At 48.1% G+C, this 22,228-nt stretch overlaps 2 protein-coding genes across 2 annotated transcripts in view; one reads left to right on the top strand and one right to left on the bottom strand.

The window, feature by feature from the left end:
* Positions 1-909: 909 nt before the first annotated feature.
* On the top strand, positions 910-12,161 carry LOC308250658 (platelet-derived growth factor receptor-like protein; the record flags this gene model as incomplete). Its single annotated transcript, XM_080673335.1, has 6 exons — positions 910-967; positions 5,155-5,497; positions 6,343-6,494; positions 7,923-8,216; positions 8,698-8,837; positions 11,946-12,161. 6 exons carry the CDS (start codon positions 910-912, stop codon positions 12,159-12,161), a joined length of 1,203 nt encoding a protein of 400 aa, XP_080529461.1.
* A 405-nt stretch (positions 12,162-12,566) lies between these two features.
* CCDC69 (coiled-coil domain containing 69) overlaps positions 12,567-22,228 on the bottom strand; it is a 30,414-nt gene continuing 20,752 nt past the window's right edge. Inside the window, exons 5-9 of the mRNA XM_080676110.1 lie at positions 18,166-18,239; positions 17,050-17,151; positions 16,453-16,572; positions 15,410-15,507; positions 12,567-14,704 (exon numbers count right to left, since the gene is read on the bottom strand). Of these exons, the coding sequence (XP_080532236.1) occupies positions 14,527-14,704; positions 15,410-15,507; positions 16,453-16,572; positions 17,050-17,151; positions 18,166-18,239 (572 nt within the window). The 3' untranslated portion in view covers positions 12,567-14,526. The remainder of the gene's footprint in view (positions 14,705-15,409; positions 15,508-16,452; positions 16,573-17,049; positions 17,152-18,165; positions 18,240-22,228) is intronic.

The raw sequence follows: 22,228 nt of genomic DNA, 5'->3' as shown, positions 1-22,228 counted from the left end.
CCACAGTGCTGGGCCAGCCTGCGCACTGTGGCCTCTCCCGATCAGCCAGCCCTTGGTCCTCGCAGAAACTGTGGCTTTGTCAGGAAGGACATCTGGAAGACGTCTGGCCTAATTAGCATATTACCCTTTTATTAGTATAGATGATTTACTTAAGTAAAATTATTTTTTAGAAATACCAGTCTTTAGAGCAAGGTTAACAAACCTTTTTGGCAGAGGCACAGGCAGTAAGATTTTGGGCTCTGGGGGCCACATGTCACTGTCACAATGGCTCCATTCTGCCGTCATGGTGCAAAAGCAGCCCAGACAGTACACATGAGCGTGAGTGTGGCCATGTTCCAACACAACTTTATTTTTGGACACTGAGATTTGAATTTCCTATAATTTTCATGTGTCACCAATTTTTTTTAACCATTTAAAAATATTAAAACCATTCTTAACTCACGAAAGCCAGTGGCCAACAGATGTGGCCCAGGGACAGTAGCCAAGCCCTGCTTTAAGTCCAGTTCAAGCTCCATCTCCCTTCTATCCATACTCACCTATTTTGTCCTCAAATCTTCCTGTCCTCTTCCTCCATGGCCCTCCCGTGACCTTCATGGCCCCTCCAGCTGCCTCCCAGCTCCGCCTGTCTGGCCTTGGGGACCCTCATCTCCTGGCGGCAGGACTGTTTTTTCCTGAGCAGGGCTCTGAATAGCTCCATTCACCTTGGCAAGGGGGAGCCCAGAGGAAAGAATTTTGTTTGGAGTCCTAGAGAAGCCAGGACTCGAGACTTTGATTTGCCTTTGAAATCAGGTCCCTTCCCCTCCCATTCCCAGGGGTCCCTTGCTACTACTTCCCCTGCTCACACCTTGCCAGCCCCAACAGTCTGTTCCCTGCAGCTCCTACGGCCACATCAGCTCCAGGTCGCTCACCATGGACCTCAGAACCCTCTGCTTCCTGTCCTGTTGCCTGGTCATCTGTGTCCTTTCAGGTATGGACCTCTCCTTCCTTCTCGGCAAATAACTTTGACTCCCCCAGGATGTCCAGAGACCCCTCCTGCCTTTTCCGTCCAGGGAGTGCCCGCTCACAGCATGGGGCAGGGGAGTGAGGCTGGAACCCTGGTGTCAGGAGGCTGAGATCTAGGCTCAGCTCCTCCACTCACTGTCTGTGCTACCTTGGCTGGGTCCTGCCACCTCTGGGAGTTCAGCTTCTTCATCTGAGCAATGACAAGGATGGGCTGTGGGACCTTCCAAGCCAACGGGCCTCTCTGATCTGAAAGTCAGGGGCTATTCGTTTAAGTCTAGTACTGACTTAGATTCCTGGGTGGTTCTAGTGTGCGGAGCTCTGAAATCTGAAAGGTACAAATCCTGGCTCCTCCGCTCACTCACTGGCAAGATTTCATAAAACAGTCTCTAAGACTCAGTTTATTCAGGAGTAAAGTAGGGATAACAGTAATCTTAAATTTATAGAGCGGTTTTGAGGATTAAATGACATAATGTATATAAACATTTGGCCTGGAGCCTCACATGTAAATACTCAAGAAGTGGTAGCAATGCTATTTTAACTTTAAAGACCCCTGATTAAAGCTGGCCAATCCAAGATTATATAATTCTAAAAGTCGGAGTGATTATTTCTAGGTTCTTTAACTCTAAGAGTCTATATTTTGCTCACAAACAGCAGCAGTTGGAGGGCTCCATCAGTGGCACAGCCTGAAAGATTCTAGCCCAGAACCTAATAGAAGACAGATCCTTAGGGGAGGCGGAGGGCCCAGGGAGACTCTTCCTCCATCTCTCCACTTCCAGCAGTCCCCGGAAGAGTTGGGACTGGAATAATCTCTGCAAGAGAAGAGCTGGGTTTGGCACAGGATTTGGAGAGATGCTGTCATCCCAGACTTCCTCTTCCAGATGCTGCCTGGCCACTGGCAATATCCCCACGTGGTGCTATCAGATGTTATTTAGGGAGCCTCGGATGGGAGGGGAGGGGCAGGCATCTTCCTGGTAACAAAGGAGCAGTTTAGCAAAGGGTTGATGGTCGACAGTGGAGGGTTATTTGAAGGAGGAGGAGTTGCGGGGGTGGGGGGCGGAGGGGCGGATTCTGGAGGTGATGTGATCTCAGACACTTAGAACAAGGGCACTGAGAAGGCTCCTTGAGAGTCATCTACTAGTAGACGAGGTTTTATAAAGCTATGCTCTAAGGAAGTAATTCTGTTGTCTATTACCTGCCTTGGGGTGGGAGAGAGAGAGGGGAAATAGTGGTTGAAAAGCTGGATGGGTGGGTTTCCAAACTCCAACCCCTTCTACCAGAACAACCCTATTATTATGCTTTATCATTGGCCTTTCTTTTTTAAAAAATATATACATATTGATTTTAGAGAGGAAGGGAGAGGGAGAGATAGAAACATCAACGATGAGAGAGAATCATTGATCGACTGCCTCCTGCACCCTCCCTGCTGGGGATCGAGCCCACAACCCAGGCATGTGCCCTTGACTGGTATCGAATCCACAGGCCGATGCTCTATGCACTGAGCCAAATCAGCTAGGGCTATCATTGGCCTTTCAATATTTCAAGAGAGGGTTCTGCTATCTAGATTTTACCTATTGATTGGTTTGCTTTTAAACTTGAAAAGCTCTGGTTTAGCCGAACCTCTTTGTTTTGTAAATGCAAAAACGGAGACCTAGACACAGGAAGATGAATAATACAACGTGGTAGCATCAGATAGAATCCCTGGACAAACCATGGGACCCTTGTTTCCTCATCTGCAGGCTTTGCGGCTGTTAGATAAGATAATGCACAGAGAGCACTCGGCACAGTGCCTAGGGGCCCAACAATTTTCAGTTATGGCCATTATTTGTAGCAGAACAAAGATGGAGAGCCCAGACCACTGGCTCTGAAATCCGTGTTCCATCAGCCGGTCCAGGCTCACCATCCCTTCTCTGGAGTGGCCTAGATACGTACCCCCGAGAATCTTCGTGTTTGGATGCCAGACTTCAGTGTTCTAGGTCACCTCGTTCATATGTTGAGGCCAGCTGTTCTCTCTGAGGCTTCGTTTCTCAGCCTGTAAAAAGGAGTAAGAAATGCTCCCTGGGCAGCCTTTGGGGCCTATGGCTAAGATAAACCAGAATGTGCGTGTGTGCGTGTGTGCGTGTGCGTGTGCGTGTGTGTGTGTGTGTGTGTGTGTGTGTGTGTGTGTGTGGAGGGTGGGGAAGGAATTCTCTGTGAATTGTTAAGTGCTCTTCTCAGGTAAGGGACTCAGAATAAAGCTCCCCTGAACTACCAGAACTTCTTAAAATTATTGAAACACCCTTTCCTTCTAAGGTTGGGCAGGGCCTCCAGGGTAGATGTTCCCATTAGGGACACCAGGGAGACCTTTTACCTTTTTGTGAAATAATAGAAAAATTGTGTTTTGGTCTTTGCCCCCGGTGCCGGGCACAGACCTCCTACAACCCTTTCCGTTTTCTCAGTGATAAGAGCATAGGAGCGTCTTTTGTTCTACTACTTGGCCTTTGACCTGCCTCTGATTCCTGACTCAGAGTTCCTGATTCTCCTGGAATTTCCTGTGTGATAGGAGGGTCTTTTGTCCTAAGGAGGTGACTCTTGGAGGGCTGCTGGATAGCTTCAGGATGGGGCAGGCCACCAGAAAGACCAAAGAAGCTTGGAATTTCAGCCCCACCCCCACCCTGTGGGAAGTGGAGAGGGGTAGAGATTGAGTTAATGATGGATGGCGCCTGTGTGGGGAAGCCTCCAGAGGATGGGTGGGAGAACTTCTGGGCTGCTGAGCAGGTGGAGGGGCTGGGAGCGTGTGCACCTGACGAGACCACGGAAGCCCTGCGCTCCTTCCACATACCTGGCCCTGTGTGTCTCTCCCATCTGGGTGGTTATATGTATCCTTTATCATTTCTCTTTATAATCAACTGGAAAACATGTTTGCCTGAGTCCTGTGAATCATTCTAGCAAATCGAACCCCAGGAGAGGAGTGTGGGACCTCCTATTTATAGCCTATCAGTCAGAAGCACGGGTGACAACGTGGGACTTGAGACTGAGCTCTGAAATGGGAGGGGAGGGGCAGGTTTGTGGGATTGAGCCCTTAACCTTTGGGGTCCTCTCTGCGTAGATAGTGTCGGAATTGATTTAAGCTGTAGGACACCAGTGTGTCACAGAGAATAATATGTACTTTGCAGTCATTAAGAGGATGAAATAAGAAAATGTATATAAAGGGGCTAGTACTGTTTCAGAAACTCTGTAGTCTCTGTCAACGGTAGCTATTGGTATTATTAAATACTGAGCTCCCCATCACTAGACATATCTACTAGTAAGTGCAGATTAAGCGACCTCTTTTGGAGCATGCTTAAGAAGGCGTTCAAATATTGGTGAAAAGTTGGAAAAAGAAAATGTGTTATGGTCCCTTGCATAGCTCACCAGCAGTTTCACTTCTAAAAAATTCATTCTCAAGAAACAATCTGAGTAAAGGTGTATTATAAGATGATTATTGCAAGATGGTTTATTTTGGATAAGAATGTAAAAAACAAATACCCAACAATGAAAAAAATAAATCATGAAATCACATACAAGTCATTAAAAATGTTGGTTACAGCACTGGATGATGTGGCTCAATGGTTTGGGCACCATCCCATGCACTGAAGGTTGCTGGTTCAATTCCCAGTCAGGCACATGCCCAGGTTTCAGGCTCCATCTTTGGTAGGGGGTGTGCAGGAGGCAGCCGATAGATGTTGCTCTCACATGGATGTTTCTCTCTCACCCTCAAAATCAATAAAAAATTTTAAAAAATGTTGGTGTACACGTGTTTGCCATGGAATAGTAATCAAAACATATCACTAAGTGAAAATTCAGGTTAAAGATATGTGTTATATTATTCCATTTTATTTTTAACAAAATAGTTATTTAAAATACTTGCATTAAAATAACCTTGGGGAAATGTGCTTCAAACATTCATGGTGCTTATCTCTGGATGGTAAGTTTTGGGGCAAATTTAATATTTTTCTTGGTGTGTCTGTATTTTATGTTTTTTCCCTAAAGAGGGACAATGACTTGTGTAGTAGTAATAAGTGTACAAGGTCCTAACAGAACTCTGAGATCAGCCAGCTACTGGGGTGAGGAAAGGACAGAAGTGGAGGCGAATGGTGAAGGCTGGTGACCCCAGACTACCCTGTCTTCCTGCAGCTGAAATCCAGGAGCGTGGCAGAGCTCCAAAGACTCAGAAAAAGAAGGATGGCAAAGCAGCCAGGCCTGGGGGGGTGAAGCCCTCAGGAGCCTCCGGCAGGAGAAAACCCAAGTCAGAGCGGAGACAGCAGCCCCTGCAGAAGAAGACGCCTGTGGAGGCTGCAACTCCCAGCGCCCCGGCCCCCTCCATCCTGACCCAGGTGTTAGGGAGGGGCCGCTTCCAGAAGGTGGGGGACTCTCTGAGCCTGCGGGCTGGGGAGCCCCTGGAGCTGCGCTGCCGGGGAAAGGTGGTCCACTGGAGGGTGCCTGTGTACCTGGAAGAGGAGGGTGAGGGCCGCCTCAGGTATGGAGAAGAGGAACTCCTACCACAGCCTGAATGGGTCCAGGGTGGCTCAGAGGATGCTGGGCAGCGGTTTATAAGCACGTAAACCGTTTTCATAGGGATTGAGATGGCCCAGGACCCACACTGGGCATCCCATTATGTACAACTGCAGGCACCTAAAAGAAACAGTAAGATGGGTTCGCAAGACCCATCAGATGCAGAGAGGCTTCACAGAATGGACACGTGGCTTCCCACAATTCTGGGAAGTCAGTTCTGGGGGCAGCAAACAGTGCCGTAGGGAGAAAGGTGGCAGAGGCAAAGCAAAAGCGGCTGACAGTCCAGCTGGCGGCCACCCTTCTGCCGGGGGCGCCGCCTCGGGAAGTCAGAAAGAAAGACCAAGTTGGCCCCACCAGCACTGCCCACTCAAGTCCAGAAGAAAACCAGGCAGAGGCTGGGATATAGAACTGGGTTCAGAAGGTTTGCCTACTGTTTCTCAGTTTAGTTTCTTAAAATGAGATCTCCGGGGACTCTGCCTCCTTTAGCAGGTGGAGGCGCTTCGAGGGCAATTGCTGCCCTGAACCAAGGGCCACAGGAAAACCAAGGAGCGCAAAGGTGTTTGGGGATCCCGCTTGCCCGGTGTGGGCATGGTCAGTGGGGAATAGATGTCCCAATTAGGAGTTGCGTGTGGGATAGGCGAGCCAATCAGAAACTGTGGGTGGGGCCAATACAAACCCTGCCAGCTCCATTGGGGAAGGGGAGCTGGGTGGTTGAGTGATGAAAGTTGGGGAGGAGGACTGTCAAACCAAATGCTGCCACTAAGTGTCCCAAGCCACCCCCGTCTCCTGCCCCCATCGATGGTCTTTTAGAATCAAGCACTTCAGCCGGCACAGCCGGTTACAGCTGGTGAACTCCACGGGCGCGGACACAGGGGAATACAGCTGCTGGGCCCGAGACTGCCGGGATGCCGCCTGTACAGAGGGCCAGGACCGCCAGGGGAGGACCTTCATCTTCTTCACAGGTGCCCTGGGGCAGGGTCTCCAAGAACCGCGGTCCGAGAAAACCCTCCAAACATAACTGTCTTAAATCTTTCCCCTTCGTCCCACCTGTACAAGAGGGAATTGTGCGAGTGGTCTCCAAGATCCTACCTGTGACATTCTGGGGTTCATGGCTAATTCCATGGAGAGCTGAGGAGCCCTACTTTGTCCCACCAAGGAAACGGACAACCCCCCTAGAATCAGCTGAGTTTCCCTTACTCAAATCCAACCATAACAGTAATGATTACCCAACCTAGAAGTCCTTGACCCTGACATGGTATTACCTGGAAACACCTTAAAAAGCACAGGTTTTTGGGCGCCATGCCCATTAAGGCTGGATGAAGTCTGGAACCCTGGAATGCCAACATTGGGAAGATTTGGGAACCAGCAGTCAGTGCTGCCCAAGTCTGGTTGCCCACTAGGGTCCCCTGTGGAACTTTAAAATGACTATTCTCTCCCCCGACCCCAGCAAGGTTCTGATTTACTTGGTCTGGGGGTGGTGCCCAGGACTTGGTTATTTTAAAATCACTTCAGATGATTCTGATGTTCAGCCAAAGTTAACCATTGCATTTGTCTCACCCTAGAGCGGTTTCATCTAATACAGATGCCACTAAATCAATGCGGCTATTTAAATCTAAATTAATGAACATAAAATAAAGTTTAAAGTTCAGTTCCTCAGTTGCACGAGCTACATTTGAAATGCCTGTGGCTAGTGGTGACATATGACAGCACGGATACAGAATATTTCCTTCCTGACAGAAAGTTCTATTGGACAGCACTGTTCTAGAAAGCTGGTCCCCAGGTAATTCCTACTCATTGTGCACCCAAGAATCTGGCCTGAGATTATGTTGCTAAAGGTGCCTTGAAAGAGTTTGATGAATATGTGCCTCTCACAGGCCTGGTGCCTCACATCCAGTATCCCATTTGCTTCTTATCAGCTCTGCAAAGTAGGCCATAATCACTCCTACTTGACATATAAGAAGAACCAAGGCTCAGAGGAAGAAAGTGATTTGCTTAAGATCCCACAGTGAGAGGGTGGCAGGATTGGGAATCCAAACAGAAACCTCAACTTCAAGTTCAGTGCTTCCTATAATACTTTTCACATAGAAGGACCCTTAGAGACCAAGCCATCTGAACCCTACATAGTACAAATGAAGACACTAAAGACCAGAGAGGGATTTGTTTAAGATGCACAGCCAGCTAATGATAAAAGCTTGAACTAGCAGGCTCATCTTCAGCTCCCAGTCCAGAACTCCTTACCAGTGAGGCAAGAACATGAAGAATAGAGAAGGGCAGGGAAAGTGGGATTTCAAATCCTCTCAAGGGTCTTATGCTCATGAGTGATGGTAGAGCATCAGGAAACAATACATCTGTCCTAAGCTCATTCTTCTCTCTCCCTCCTTCCTTCCCAGACCCAGAAGAACTCTTTGTCCCCACAGAGAATTATTATGAGGTGGTACAGTTACGCAGTCATCAACCAGTCCTGCTTCCCTGCCAGGTGACCAACCCCCTGGCCCAGGTGACGCTGCATCGAGAGTTCCCCCCAGAGGAGGTCCCAGTGGATGGGACGGACATCTCCTTTGATGTGAAGAAGGGCTTCACTATCCACCGGCCCCGAGCTTCCTTGGCTGGCTCCCTTTTCTGCTTGGCCAGCCTAGGAGGCGTGAGACAAATCTCTACCAAGTACATGCTGATCTACATCAACTGTGCGTGAGCCTAGGTCTCTGGGTGGGCAGGGCAGGGCAGGGGAGGACATGAGAGGGCTCCCTCCTTTGGGAACCTCAGGTTTGGAATCTGTGGATTAGCTTTAAACCACCAACCACCTTTTCACAACACTCTGTATATTCAACCATCTTGTCCAGAAATAGCCAGGCAATCAGCTATTGAGCTAGCCTGCATCAGTTCAGCCTTTCTGTCCAGCCACTTAGTCTTAATCAAGTCACATTATTCCATTCATCCACCCTCCCTTCAATCAACCATTCCATTCACCCATCGTCCATCAGATTAACTGTTCCATCATCTACCCATCCTCTATTAATTCATTACAACCATTCACACATCCTCTATCAATTCAACCACCCCAACCATTCATCCTCTATCAATTTAACCATTTCAACCACCCATTCAATCATTATAACAATCAATTCAACATGTTTGTCCCCATTTCTCCCATCTTCTCCATGGCAGACCCAACATCGTCCCCCAAACCCACCATCCAAGCTTCAACAACATCGGTCCTACTGGGAGAGAACTTCAGTGTGACCTGCACGGTTTTGAGTGAGCCAGAGATTGCTGTGGACTTCCAATGGGAATATCCAGGGCAGAAGGTAAGCAGAGGATGAAAATATGTGTGTACGTGGTGGTGGTGTGTTGGGGCAGGAGTGTGGGAGTGAAGGATTAGGATGAGGGCCAAGAGCAATCAAAGCAGAGTGGAACCCCTGCTTGACTAGGAATCTGATGATCAGGGATTCTAGTCCTAACTCTGACACTACTTCTTTGAGTGACCTTGGGCAAGTCACTTCCCTTTTCTGGGTCTCAGTTCCCTCATCTGTCAAATACAGCTACTTCTCAGGTTAATGTATAAAAATGTATAATGTGCCCCTTTGTTAATTTATCCAACAATAATTATTGAGCAACCATCACAAGCCAGACACTGTACTAGGTACTGCAACTATGATGATGAGTCAATAAGAGAGGGCTTCTGCTCTCTGTGAGCTCACAGTTTAAACAGGAAGGGGCAGTGAATAAACACCATCATCTGGAGAACACTAGGAGCTACATCAAGGATGAAACAGTAAGGTGACCAGGTGTATTTAAGATAGAGCAGTCAGGATGTCTTCTCTGAGGTGACATTCAAGCTGAGGCCCAACCGGCCCAAATAACTTCAAAATGGGAGTTGACCAGTGTCTTGCTTCTGTTTTATATACTTTTGTATTTTTATTTCTGATAGAGGGGCTCTTTTCAACATTTCTTTGCCTGGGAAAGCTTTAATTCCTCCTTCATATCTAAAGGATAAAATCCTTGGCTGATGGTTCCCATCTTTCAATATTTTCTTCCATTCCTTCCTGTCTTGTAATGCTTCTCTTGACAAAATTAGATGATAATCTAATGGGGTTTCCATTGTAGGCTACAGTTTTACTAGAGGCCCGATGCATGAAATTCATGCAAGAGTAGACCTTCCTTCCCCTGGCTGCTGGCACTGGCTTCCCTCTGGCACCTGGGACCTGGGCTTCCATTGCAGCCCCAACTTCGTCCAGAAGGACATCTAGTCTAATTAGCATATTACATTTTTATTATTATAGATTCCCTGACTGCCTTGAGAATTCTTTTGTCACTGATTTTTGACAATTTAAATACAATGTGTCTTAGAGAAGATCTTTTTGTGTTGGTATAATTATATGTTCAATTAGCTCGCTCAATTTTAAATTCTAGTTCTTTCCATAGGTTGTGAAGTTCTCATCAATTATTTTATTGAACAGGCTTCTCTTTCTTCTATTACACGTATTATCCTTAGGTTGCTCTTCCTAATGTAGTCAGTTCATGTAGGGGGCTTTCATTAAAAAAAACAACAACCCTCTCAGTTCTCTCTCTTCTTCCTCCTGGGTTATTCCTAGATTTCTATCTTCAGGCTCACTAATTCTCTCTTCCATCTGATCTGCTCTGTTTCCAATGCTCTCTAATACATTCCCCATCTCATTTATTGAGTTATTCAACTCCAGAATTTCTGTTTGGTTCTTTTTTTTGTAGTTTCAATCTGTTTGGTAAAGTACTCCTTTTTATTAATTTTATTCCTGAGCTCATACAACTGCCTGAGTTTTCTTGTATACCATTGAGTTTCCTCATAATTACCATCTTGAATTCTCTGTCATTTAAGTCACAGTCTTCCATGACTGAATTTGGAGACTTTTCATTTTCTTCCTGTGCATGTTACCTTGGTTGTTCATGGTATTTGATGGATTGCTTTTCTGTCTGCACATTTGAGGCAGTGAACTCTGGTTTAGATATTGTTCTGCTCTCAATTCAGCACATTAATAGGTAGGTACTTGCTTTTGTTTCCCAGTAGATTGTGGTATAGCACAAGTTTTTGTGTTCTCTTACCTGCACCATTAGCACCTCTGAGCTAGTGGTGGAGTAGCATCATTTAGGCTGAGGAAAATGCTGCAAACCCACCGGGATTCCCCTCTGTGACCAGCTCGCCTCCATTACATGACATGATCATTGTGGTGGGGGGATGTGGTGGGTGGTGGAGAACAGGTTTTATGAGCTCCCAGAGCTACTTTATTTTCCCCCCACTAGTGGCCACTCACACTGCTGTGTTTTCGGAGGCATCTCACTGCCTCCGCTGGGCTCTGCTGAGATAGGTAGGGCAGGGAGGCAAGTTCATGATCTCACATCTGCCCCTCTTACACTCCAGGCCCTACTGTGAGGGCCGCAGCTCCACTTTTCCACTGGTACCTTGCTTGCTGGAGTTGCAGTGGGCACCAAACTGCATCTGTTGCCACCGTCCCTGTCCTACCTTCCCTACTCATTCCAATGCGCCCCAATGCGTGGATCTTTCAGGCGTGTTTGTATGTTGAGCTAGGGATCCTCTGAGTTGCACATATCCAACTTGTAAATTCAAGGGGAGAAACAAAGGAGTCTTGTCACTCTGCCATGATGGAGATGTCACTTTAGGAACGTTTAAAAGGGCTTCCTTGAAGAGCTGTAATCTGACTTGGAGGGAGGGCTGGACCCAGAAAAAAATGTGCTGAAGGTGAGCCTTGTCCCCAGAGGTTTTAGGACATATAGTGTGTGTGTGTGTTTGTGTGTGTGTGTGTGTGTGGGGGGGGGGTGATGGTGGTGGTGTCATTCTCCCACTTGTCAAAAGTGGAAGCTGAGACCCAGTAAGAGAAAAAGGACATGCAGATGGTTGGGAGACCATGGTTTCCCTCTGCCAGCATCTCCCCAAACATTTTCTCCTCGCAAAGGAGTGTTCTTAGGAAAACACTGCCTCTTGTAACCATCGCCCACTTTGGAGATTCAAAACCCACCTGCACACGTGACAGACGCAGTAGTCTGCATCTCGCCAATTTAACTTTGCTTGACTCGTGTCTCCCAGACAATTTTGATAATGAGTCCCCCACTCCCCTGCTTTGGGGAGGGAGTACCCATTGACATCCCTGCAGAACCAGAGTGCTACCCACTCACCCAGGGAGGTGCTGCTCCGCCTGTTACCTCCTGCATGTCCGTGAGTGGGGAGGAGACCCCAGCTGCTCTCCAGGGACTTGAGCATTTTCCACAAAGAACCTGGCTTTCAGGGGCTCTGACACTGAGCTGTGATCTTGAGCAAGTCACTTCCCCTTCCCCGGAAGGATACGTGGTACCTCTTACCTGCTGGGGCCTGAGTGAGAGATGGCACTGGGAGAAGCTGGCAGATGGTTATCTTTTTCCTACAGATGGGCCGACCCCCCTACGTCAGCGAGCGGGCCAACATGGTCCGCAGGGAGGGCCAGGCTCAGCAGGAGGCAGGGAGCACCCTGTATGTGGAAGAGGCCCGGGCTGGGGATGCTGGCATCTACACCTGCCGGGCCACCAACCTTCAGGGCACTGGTATGGCCACCACCCGCGTCCATGTGACCCGGAAGCCTCGAGTCTCCCCTGCCCCTTCCTAGCCCCTCCCTGACTGCAGGCATCTGCATATGGAGCAGTAGGCAGAAGCAGGGGTAGGTAATTGTGTGAACTTTGGTGTTTTTGATGCCAAGGAGGTGCCCCCACTGGAGAGAAAGAACCTTAGCCTTCACCCCTTACGCTCTCCCATCTCTACTTTCACCCCTCACTTCACGCTCACTGCCTCACGCCCTGCCTGCCCTGTTCTGAAAGCCAGCGTCCATTCCAACCCCAGGTACAGGGCTGTGCAAAGCCAGGGCCAGGGGGGAACCAGCACCCCGGGAGGAAGCCTAGACCCTGCTGGGCCACCCAGGCCCCAGGATTATTCCTCACAGATGCCTGCCCCTGGCAGAGGTCATCAGCAGGGTCCACCTCTTCCCTCTCCCAGGAAAACACAAAGGCCAAGAGAATACTATTGTGTTTCTATTTGGCTTCCATAGCTTGTCTGCCCCAGGGTGAGGCTAAAACCACAGTTTATCTCCTCCAGGCACCACAGGCTGCGCAGGGAAACCCTGCTCCCCACAACCTGCCCCTTTCCAGCTCAGTCCCTCCCATGGAAACAGGCTTTCCAAAGGGCATTCTGCAGCTGGCAGCGCTCTGAAACGCAGAGAAGTTTAGCAAACGCTGAGTACTTTGCTTCTTCCCTGGGAAATGTATGTTAGCATATTAAAGGTTCTGAGAAGTCCCACAGCTGGCAGATCTGCTTTATCGGATTGAACCTAGAGTTGCTCAAATTACTTGACCACTAATTCTTTTCTTGGTTGTGTCCAATGACCTAGTGTATCCCAGACAGGCTTTGGGGAAAGTTACGTGAAGAAGTCCGTGTGTAGCTCACTCCAGAGCTGCCCCAAGGCTCCTGGATAACCTGTCTGCCCACCGCCGGACTCCCCTAGCCCTGCAGAACCCCCAGAACTAGAAATGAATGAAGAAGGCAGTCTGGGACGATGGAGGGAAACCTTAGTTCTACTGGACTAACTTTTCTTACGAGCTGGCCCAGGGCTGGGGGCTGACGCTGGGGGCCTCAGGCACGGCCCTTGGGCTCCTGTGATCTCAGTCTGCTTTGATGTTGAGGAGAGGTAAGAACCTGCTTCAATATTTTATGCAGATTGGAGGGAGAGGTGTATCAGAAAGCATTTCATTCAAATGCTCTATGCAAGAAAGGTTGTTATTATAGCCTCCTGCTGACTGGAAGCTTCCTGAGAAGAATCTTAAATCCACAGATATGAGGGCCGGACTGGCCTGCCCGGGTGAGTTGCTCCAGCTACCCCTTTGTACTGGCGGGGAAGCGGAGGGCCAGGTGCTAGGGGCCTGGGGTCAGGGGTAGTAGAAGGAGTTAAGGTGCGAGCAGGAGTAAAAGAGAGACCGGAGTGGGTGGGGGCCAGATAGAGGAAGGAGGAGAAAGACTGTCACAGACTTGATCTTCCCAGAGCCTGGGGAGAAAGAAAAAGCACAAGATGAGACCTGAATGACAGATGAGGTCCCTGTCCTGGCTCCGTGAGTCCCACTCCCCACCTAGGTTTCCTCATCTGGACAGGGAGGAGGTTCCAGCGTTGGCTGTGGAGTGATTCAGATGCACCAGACGGGCCCCGGGCCCACGTGGCACTGAGACTGAGGACCTGGAGGGCCGAGGAGTGAGCTTTGCCTGGTCAAGGAGGGGCTCTGGCCATAAGCCCTGGCTTGACCAGACTCTGGGAGCAAGAGCAGTGGCATGTCCGATGCCCTGCCCAGACCCTGCCTTGGCTGGGTGGCCCCTGGCACTGCCGGCCTCCACTGACCCCCTCCCAGATGCTCACCTTTCCCAGGTGAGTCGTAAGGTTTGGCTCACTTCCTCCCCTGTCCCGAAGTCCCTAGTCTGACCTTCAGACAATCCTAGAATGGGACACTGTGGTGACATAGGAGTCATTTGTTCAGTTCCCCCATCCGTTTTAGAGGCGTGGTAAACTGAGGCTGAGAGAAGGCCAGGGCAGAAGTGGGGACATCTAGGGCTAGGTTGATGAGCTGGCAGCAAAGCTGACAAGTTAAGACCGGGAGGTTGTGTCCTCTTTGTCCGATGCTCAAAGCGGCCCAGGCTCCCCCTGGGAAAAGCCTCAAAACTCCCCGATTTGAACAGAGAGAGGGGGGCGGGCGGAAGGGCTCCTCTTGCTTGTTCCCTGGGCCAACTTGAGAGAAGGCTTCCTGAGGCCTCTAACGCCCCATGGGGGATTCTACGTGGCCCAAGCCCTGCGGCTCACTGGGCACACAGCCTGCTGCTCCCATCTCTCTCCTGCCCTCGTCCCTCCTGGGGACAGAACGAGAGGTTCCTGCCGTCTCCTCTGAAGGTCCCGGAGAGGGAGCGGTGACACAGGTGGCATGGTGGTCCAGGCCCTGAGCCTATGTGGCCAGGAAGGAGACCTCAGTGGGCGTGACGGAGGGCAGGGGGAAAGCGGGGGAGGCGTCAGCCCCAAGGACCCGGTACAGCAGCTCCTCCTTCTCCTGCTGCAGCTGTCGCCTCAGCTGCGACTCCTTCTCCAGGGCCTCGTGGGCAAGCAGCAGGTCCTCCGAGAGCTGCCTGTGGGTGCAGACAGAGGCCACGGTTGCCCCTCAGGGTCTCCAATGGCTGCAGAGACCAACCCGTTCCTCTAGGACATCTTCCATAGATGGGTCACCTGCTTGCCCCAGGGTCCCCACCGTCCCATCAGGCCCCCTTGCATGCAAGAGGTGACTTGATCTGTTGATCAAGGAGCGTGGCCCTCATGGGCAGACAGCTCTGGGTTCAAATCTGCCCCATCACTTAGCTATGTTTCCTTGGACAAGTTATTTACTCTTTTCAAACTTCAGTTCCCTCATTTGTAAAATGGGAATGAGAATAATGGGACCAGCTCTTAGAGTAATAAGGAGGATAGATGATATGTATTCATCAAATTATGTCTGACATGATATCAGCTCTAATTTACTAAGCCCTTAGATCTGATTCATTCACGTACATTCATTCATTCTTTGGGCCTCCTGAGCTGGTCTCAGATTGGGCTTTCCCACAACGCCCACTCAGCCAGGATGGGGACAAATGGATACTAATCAGGGCCTTTGATTTAGGTTTCTAGGCAGAGTGGGCGTCATTCCAGTCCCTAGGGATACTGACTCCCAAGGAAGGAGGAGCCACATTCCCTGGATAGGCCTGGGCCCACCTGTCAACCCGTTCCCTGGGCTTCTCTGAGACTCTCAACTGGAGGTTTTGGCAACAAGGGTGGAGGAACGGAGGCCGGGGAACAGCTACCTGGACACGACCGCCTGGTTGCGGCCTCGGACGTGGAGGTCCTCATTCTCCTGCTGGAGGGTGGTGATCTTCTCCTCCAGCATCAGGTTTTTTTCTTTCTGTAACAAATCAGAACGAGCTCAGATGGCCACCAAACAATGTGTGCTGTCACCTCCCTCTTATCTGTGGGCCCTGAAAACGCTGACTCATTCTAGACCAAATGTTACAATTCATGGAGCAAGAAGATGCCTTAAAAAAAAAATAAAGCTAAGGAGTGCACAGGGGGCTGGCCGTTTTTCATTTGGCCACATGAGAACGTTACAAAAAGGGTACAGCCACCACCACCTAGTGTCTCCATCATTTCAGAAGAGAAAGGATATTCTTGGTTCTCCAAAAATCAGGGGATAGACTACATAGAAATAAAATGAAGTGTATCTGTTATGCTGCGATGCCATAAAAATGGTTGGACAAAATTTAGAGGGAACATTTGAGATTAAATGTCTCATTAAAATAGAGGTTGTGGCACACACAGGCCAGAGACACTTCTTCCAGAGCCACGTAATCTCTGTGCAGATCCAACCCAGGTTTCCAAGGCCTCCCTTCTCCTGCAGACACAGCCATCTGGGTCCTCAATACCTGCTGCTCCCGGCCCTGTCCCCGCTCACTCTGGCCTCCCATGTCTGTCTGGTTTTCAGCCTTCCTCAGCCCCTTCTTGACAAGTGACATCTGCCAGGCCCTCCTGATTAGCCAGGCTACGCCCTGGTGTCACCCATGTGACAGCGACACGAGTAGCTAAGAAAAAAGTGCAGGACCCAGATGACAAGGAGCCACTGCTTGACCCACACTGGCCACAGAGCAGTCTCAGCATGGGTGGCAGGTCAAAGCTGGTGAGGGCCTCATCCGGGTCCTACCCTCTGCACACTCCACTGAGGGGAGTCCTACCCTCTGCACACTCCACTGAGGAGGTCCTACCCTCTGTACACTCCACTGAGGAAATTCTCAGAAAGCAGAAGCCTGAGGTTGCATCCCCCTTGACCGCCCCCCCCACCACTTCCTCCACATACCACTGTTTCCATGAGGATCAGCCGCTTGTCTAGCTCATGAATACGCTCATTCTTCATCTCAATGACAAAGTGCAAGCTCTCCAGCTCCTGCTCCCAGAACTGACTGGGGCTCCCATAATCCTAGACAGGGACATGAGTGGCTTCGTCAGACCAGCAGGTAAAGGGCATACGCTATCTCCCTCCTCCCCATTCTGCCTCCAACTCATGGTTTGACTTACAGAAGTCTCCTCCCTTTCTTGGCCCATGGGAAGTGCTTAACATGCTCATTCTATCCCACTAACATCCCTTGAGACATCACAGATGAGGAAACCATGGCTCAGAGGGGTTAAGTTGCTGTGCTAAGTGGTCGGTTTGCTGTTTGCACCTAATTCTCCCTGAATCCAGAGCCTGAGCATTTTACTAACCAATATGTGTCTCTCTGAGCCTTGCTTCCCCCGCCCCAGTGACACGGGGACCCTGTTTCTTCCAGTCCCTTGTGAAGAGAAGAATGTCAAGTCTGATCCCTGTCCTTGAAGAGGGCTTGGCCTTTCCTGTGGCCCAGACCTTGACCTCCCTGGAGATTCCAGAAGGAAAGGCCCCAGGTGTACAGCCACCCACCTGGATGTGCTTCTTATAGTCTCGGCTCAGGATGGACTCCTCCACCCTCTTCATCTTGGCCTGGAAGGCCTCCAGCTGGGAGCTCAGTCCATCGATGGTCTCCTGGAGCAGAAGCGATGATCAACGCCTGGCTCACAGAGGCAGTGGGTGACTTCTCCACCTCCCCAAGAGGGACCCGTTCGGGTTCCTCAGCTTGTCCGCTCTACCACACCCAACGAGGCAGGTGCAAACCACTTCAGCCACTTCTTGAAACACACCAGCCCCGCCTCTTGTTCTAAAGCCTTTACGGCTCCTCCATAGCCGTGGGAAAAATGTCCTGGTATTCAAGGCTGGTGTCAGCTTGGCATTCACAGTACCTCCAAACCAGGCTCAATACACTCTCCCAGGCTCATCTCCACGGCTCCCGCTACACACCACCTCCTGCAGCAAAATATCACATCACTCCTCCAACTGCAAGGTGCATTCTGTTCTCCACAGCTTTCCCCAGCCAGGAATTTCCTCCACCTAAACCTTGCCCATTGCCTTTAGGACAGAATGCAACCCCTTAATATGATGCCCAGGCTCCCTTGCCTACCTCTCCAGCCCCAGTTCTCTCTCCCACTCTACACTACACCCCAGGCATCTTGGGCTTCTTCTGGTCTCACAGGTATTCCATATTGCCCCTCTCCTTCATGCCTTGAAACACACTGATTTGTTTGTTTTTGTTTTCTGCATAAGGCACCTTTCCTACCCTTCTTCTGAAGAATTCCAACTTATCCTTTAGGCTCTGGTATCGATCTCACTCCCTTTAGGAAATCCCTGACCAGCCAGATTGGGTCGGATGTCTTCTTTCATGCTTCCACAGGTCCCAGTCATCCATCCACTCACCAGTCTCATCACACTGCGGCAGCAGCCCATGACGTCTCCAAGATCCTCCCAACAGTCCTTAGAAAAATAGGCCAACCCTAATCTCAAGCTTGGCTGTCATATCAAGGGGTCTGGACACATGGAAGGCAATCCAGTCTGTCCCTCAGGCCCAGGTAGAGGCCACCAGCTTTGGCTCTTTGGGGCTCCGTGCTGCTTTCCTGCAGTCCTCCCCTACTCTCACAGAGACTGACATGGCCCAGCCTCTCTTACCTGCAGGGCCACCTTGGCCTCCTGGAAGGAGTGGGTAAGGGCTTCCTTCTCTTGCTCCTGTGAGGCCCGGAGGACTGTAGGGAAAGGAGACCTCTGTGAGCTCAGACACCCAGACACGCCACCCTACAGCCTCTGGCAGGCCCACAGAGGCCAAGAGTTTGGGAATGCTCTTATCCATCCTCCTATCTCATGGGCTTGGGGCTGTGTCGAAAATAAAGTAGATATCTAATAAAAGCTCATGAAAATGGCAACAAATTATGTCCTGCGAGGAACCATGAACCCTACCAGATTGTGTGTGCCACCCACATGTCGCTGGGGCTAAGATCCAAAGGTCTTACGTCAAGCTGTTCATCTCAGTCCACAGCATGCCGTGGAAAATGCGTAGGGCCAATGTTTTGTAAGCTGGGTTAACCAAATCATGAATCATTGAGTTATGACTCGTCAAACCATGGCACAAAACTATGGTAAGTATATTAGATTTGGGGCCCGGAAGTCTACCTGGTCCTGATCCTGCTTCTTCAAAACGGAGGAGCCTTGAGGTCACTTAAAATATCTAGAAGTGCTTTTACCTCGACTGTGAAATGGGTCAATAAGCCTGGCCTCATGTCTCTAAGGGGTGAGAAAAGGACATGCGAGGATTTTCCAGGCTGGGCAGTGCTATGCAGAGCTGGATTTATTCATTCCCCAAATCAATACGGTAATATTTTTCATCCCACCTCCTCGACAAGTACCTTCTGGAAAATTCCAACCATGTCTCAACCGAAAGAAGAAAACACAGAAATGACCAATCAATAGTGGGATGGGAAAGAGGACAGAGAGGACAGGAACATTTAAAACAGCCAAAGGCCCAGGTTATAGAAGGGGTCTGTCAGAGTGGGCAGTGACACAGAGAAAGGAATGCTCGGTAGTAGAAATGTGATAGGCTGTCAAAAATGGAAAAGACAGCTATATAAAAATTATAGGCTTAATTTTTTAAAAATTATGGGTCTAATTTGCCTAATTAACTTGCCCATCAGTACAGGTTCTGGTTCCAGGTAAGAAGGGGGAAGCATACTCCATCCAGTCTCCGACTGAATGTGGCTATAAAACCTGAACAGAATAAACGAAGCTGCTGTTTCTAGACTCTGAAAAGTAAATGATGGCAGGCCAACTGGGCAAGAAGACCAGAATTTGAAGTACCATTGAATCAGTAGATTTAAACAAGACCCAGAATCTCATGTACTCAAATATTTAAAAAGGTACAAAACAAAATTGCTCAGCATATGAATCCAAAATGGCTCAGCATACAATCCCAAATACTTAGCATACAAAGTAGCAAGAAAATCTCACCCTAGCTGGTTTGTCTCAGTGGATAGAGCGTCGGCCTGCAGACTGAAGGGTCCCGGATTCGAATTTGGTCAAGGGTACATGCCCGGGTTGCAGGCTCGATTCCCAGTAGGAGGCATGCAGGAGGCAGCCAATCAATGATTATCTCTCATCATTGATGTTTCTATCTCTCTCTCCTTCTCCCTTCCTCTCTGAAGTCAATAAAAAAATATTTTTAAAAAAGGAAAAAAAAGAAAAGAAAATCTCAACTTGCCAGAAGAGAAATCCAACAGATGCCAACACTGAGACACCACAGAATCATTACCAGAGACTAAGACAGGCATTATAAAAGCTCCATGAAGTCAGGGTGAGCCCTCTTAGAAAGAATGGAAAATAGAAATTCTTAGCAAATAAACAGAACATATGAAGAAGAACTAAAAGGAAATTTTAGAACTGAAAAATACAATAAATGAAATACAAACTCACTGAGTGGGCTCAATAGAGATGATATGAGAAAGAGCTAATGAAGCTGAAGATAATCAGTAGAAATTATCCAATCTGAACAACAGAAAATATTAGAAAAACTGACCTTTAGGATAATCTCAAAATATCTAACATTTTTGTCATCAGTCTCAGAAAGAGAAGAGTGTAGTGCAGAAAACCTACTTAAAGAAAGAATGGTTGAATGCTCCCCAAATTTGGCAAAACAAACCTATAGATTAAAGATGCTCACTGAACCCCAAATGAAGTAAAGACAAAGGAATGCACACCCAGACACATCACTTGTGAGAACTAATAACAAAGAAAAAAATCTGTAATGAAACCAGAGAAAAATAGTGTCTTATTTAGAGAAAACAACAGTTTGAATGACTGTGGATTTCTCATTAGAAACCTTAGTGACTAGAAGGAATAAGCACATTTAAAAACTGCTGAAATAAAAAAAAACCTATAAATCTAGAGTCCTATATCAGTAAAAATATTCTTCAGGAAAGAAGGTAAAATAAAGACATTCTCAGATGAAGGCACACTAAAAAAAAAAAAAAATCATCACCAGCAGACTTGCATTAAAAGAATTGCTCAAGGAAATTATTCAGACAGAAGGGAAATAACACCAGAGAGAAACCTGGAACTTCAGGAATATAGAAAGAGCAACAGAACTGGTAAATACCTGGGTAAATATAATAGGCTATTCTTCTTCCCTGAGCTCTTTAAAACATGATTGATGGTTAAAAGCAAAAATTATAACATTGTCTTATGGGCTATTCAATGTATGTTGATGTAAGACATCAGACAAGTACAAGAAAAAGGGGAGATATTAGAGGGACGTACATGATGGTAAGATTTCTATATTCTGCTTGAAGTGGTAAAATATTAATTTAAATAGACTCTTATATATACAGTAATTCTTAGAGCAATAATTATACACACACACACACACACACAGAGAAAGAGATATAGTAAAAGAGACAATAGGTAACATAGATCTAAATGTAAAACTTAAATCTATAAAACTTCTGGAAGACAACATAGAAGACCTTTGTTACCTGAGGTTCAGCAAAGAGTTTTTAAAATGACACCAAAAGCATCTATATATATAAAAGCCTAGTATGCTAATTGTCCCTCTAATCATTCGACCAGTCGCTATGATGCACACTGACCACCAGGGGGCAGACACTCCGACCGGTAAGTTAACTGGGGTCCAGTGATCAGGACTGGGCGAGATAGGCCAGACATGCCCTGGAGCCCTCCCGCGGTTCCTCCCTGACCCCAATTGTGCACCGGTGGGGTCCCTTGGCCTGGCTTGCACCCTCTCGCAATCTGAGACCCCTCAGGGGATGTTGGAGAGCTGGTTTTGGCCCGATCCCCACAGGCCAGGCTGAGGGACCCCACTGGTGCATGAATCTGTGCACCAGGCCTCTAGTAATCAATAAAATAGAAAATAATACATTGGAATTTATCAAAACTAAGAGTTTTGCTTTTAAGAGAATGAAAAAAAAACAAAAAGAATATATAGTCTAGAAGAATATATTTGCAAATACAAAGGACTCATATCCAAAAATATAAAGACCTCTCAAAGCTCAACAGTTAGAACAAGCAAACTAATTAAAAAGGGCAAAATATGTGAAAAGACATTTGACCAGAGGATATATATACAGCAAGCAAGCAGAAGAAAAGGTGTTCCATATCATTAGTCATTATTGAAATGTAAATTTAACCCACAAAGAAATATCACTGCACACCTATTAGAACAGCTACAATGAAAAATATTGACAAGTGTTGGCAAGAAAGAATAGTAGGACTCATACGTTGCTGATGGAATGAAATGATGGTCACTTGGGACCACAGTTTAGCCATTTCTCATAAAGCTACACCTACATTTATTAGGTGACCTATCAATCCCACTCCTATGGATATACCCAAGAGAAATGGAAACTTACCTTCACACAAAAACCTGTACCCACGTGTTCAGAAGAGATGTATTCATAATAGCCTCAAATTGGAAACAACCCAAATGTCCCACAAGTGAACGAGTGAACAATGCAATACAACTCAGAGATGAAAATGAATACACTAATGACGCATGCAACAACTTGGATGAATCTCAAAGGCATCAGGATGATTGGTATTGTATTATAAAAATGGTATTGTATTGTTTACATACCAGCCTCAAAAAGACATAACTATAGCTGAAGAATAGATCAGTGGGGGGTAGGGGAGGATATGAGTACAAAAGGGCAGCCTGAGAGAATATTTTTGG

Source organism: Plecotus auritus (assembly GCF_963455305.1).
Source record: "Plecotus auritus genome assembly, chromosome: 6".
NCBI classification, from domain to species: Eukaryota; Metazoa; Chordata; class Mammalia; order Chiroptera; family Vespertilionidae; genus Plecotus; species Plecotus auritus.
This window is presented reverse-complemented; position numbering and strand designations above follow the sequence as displayed.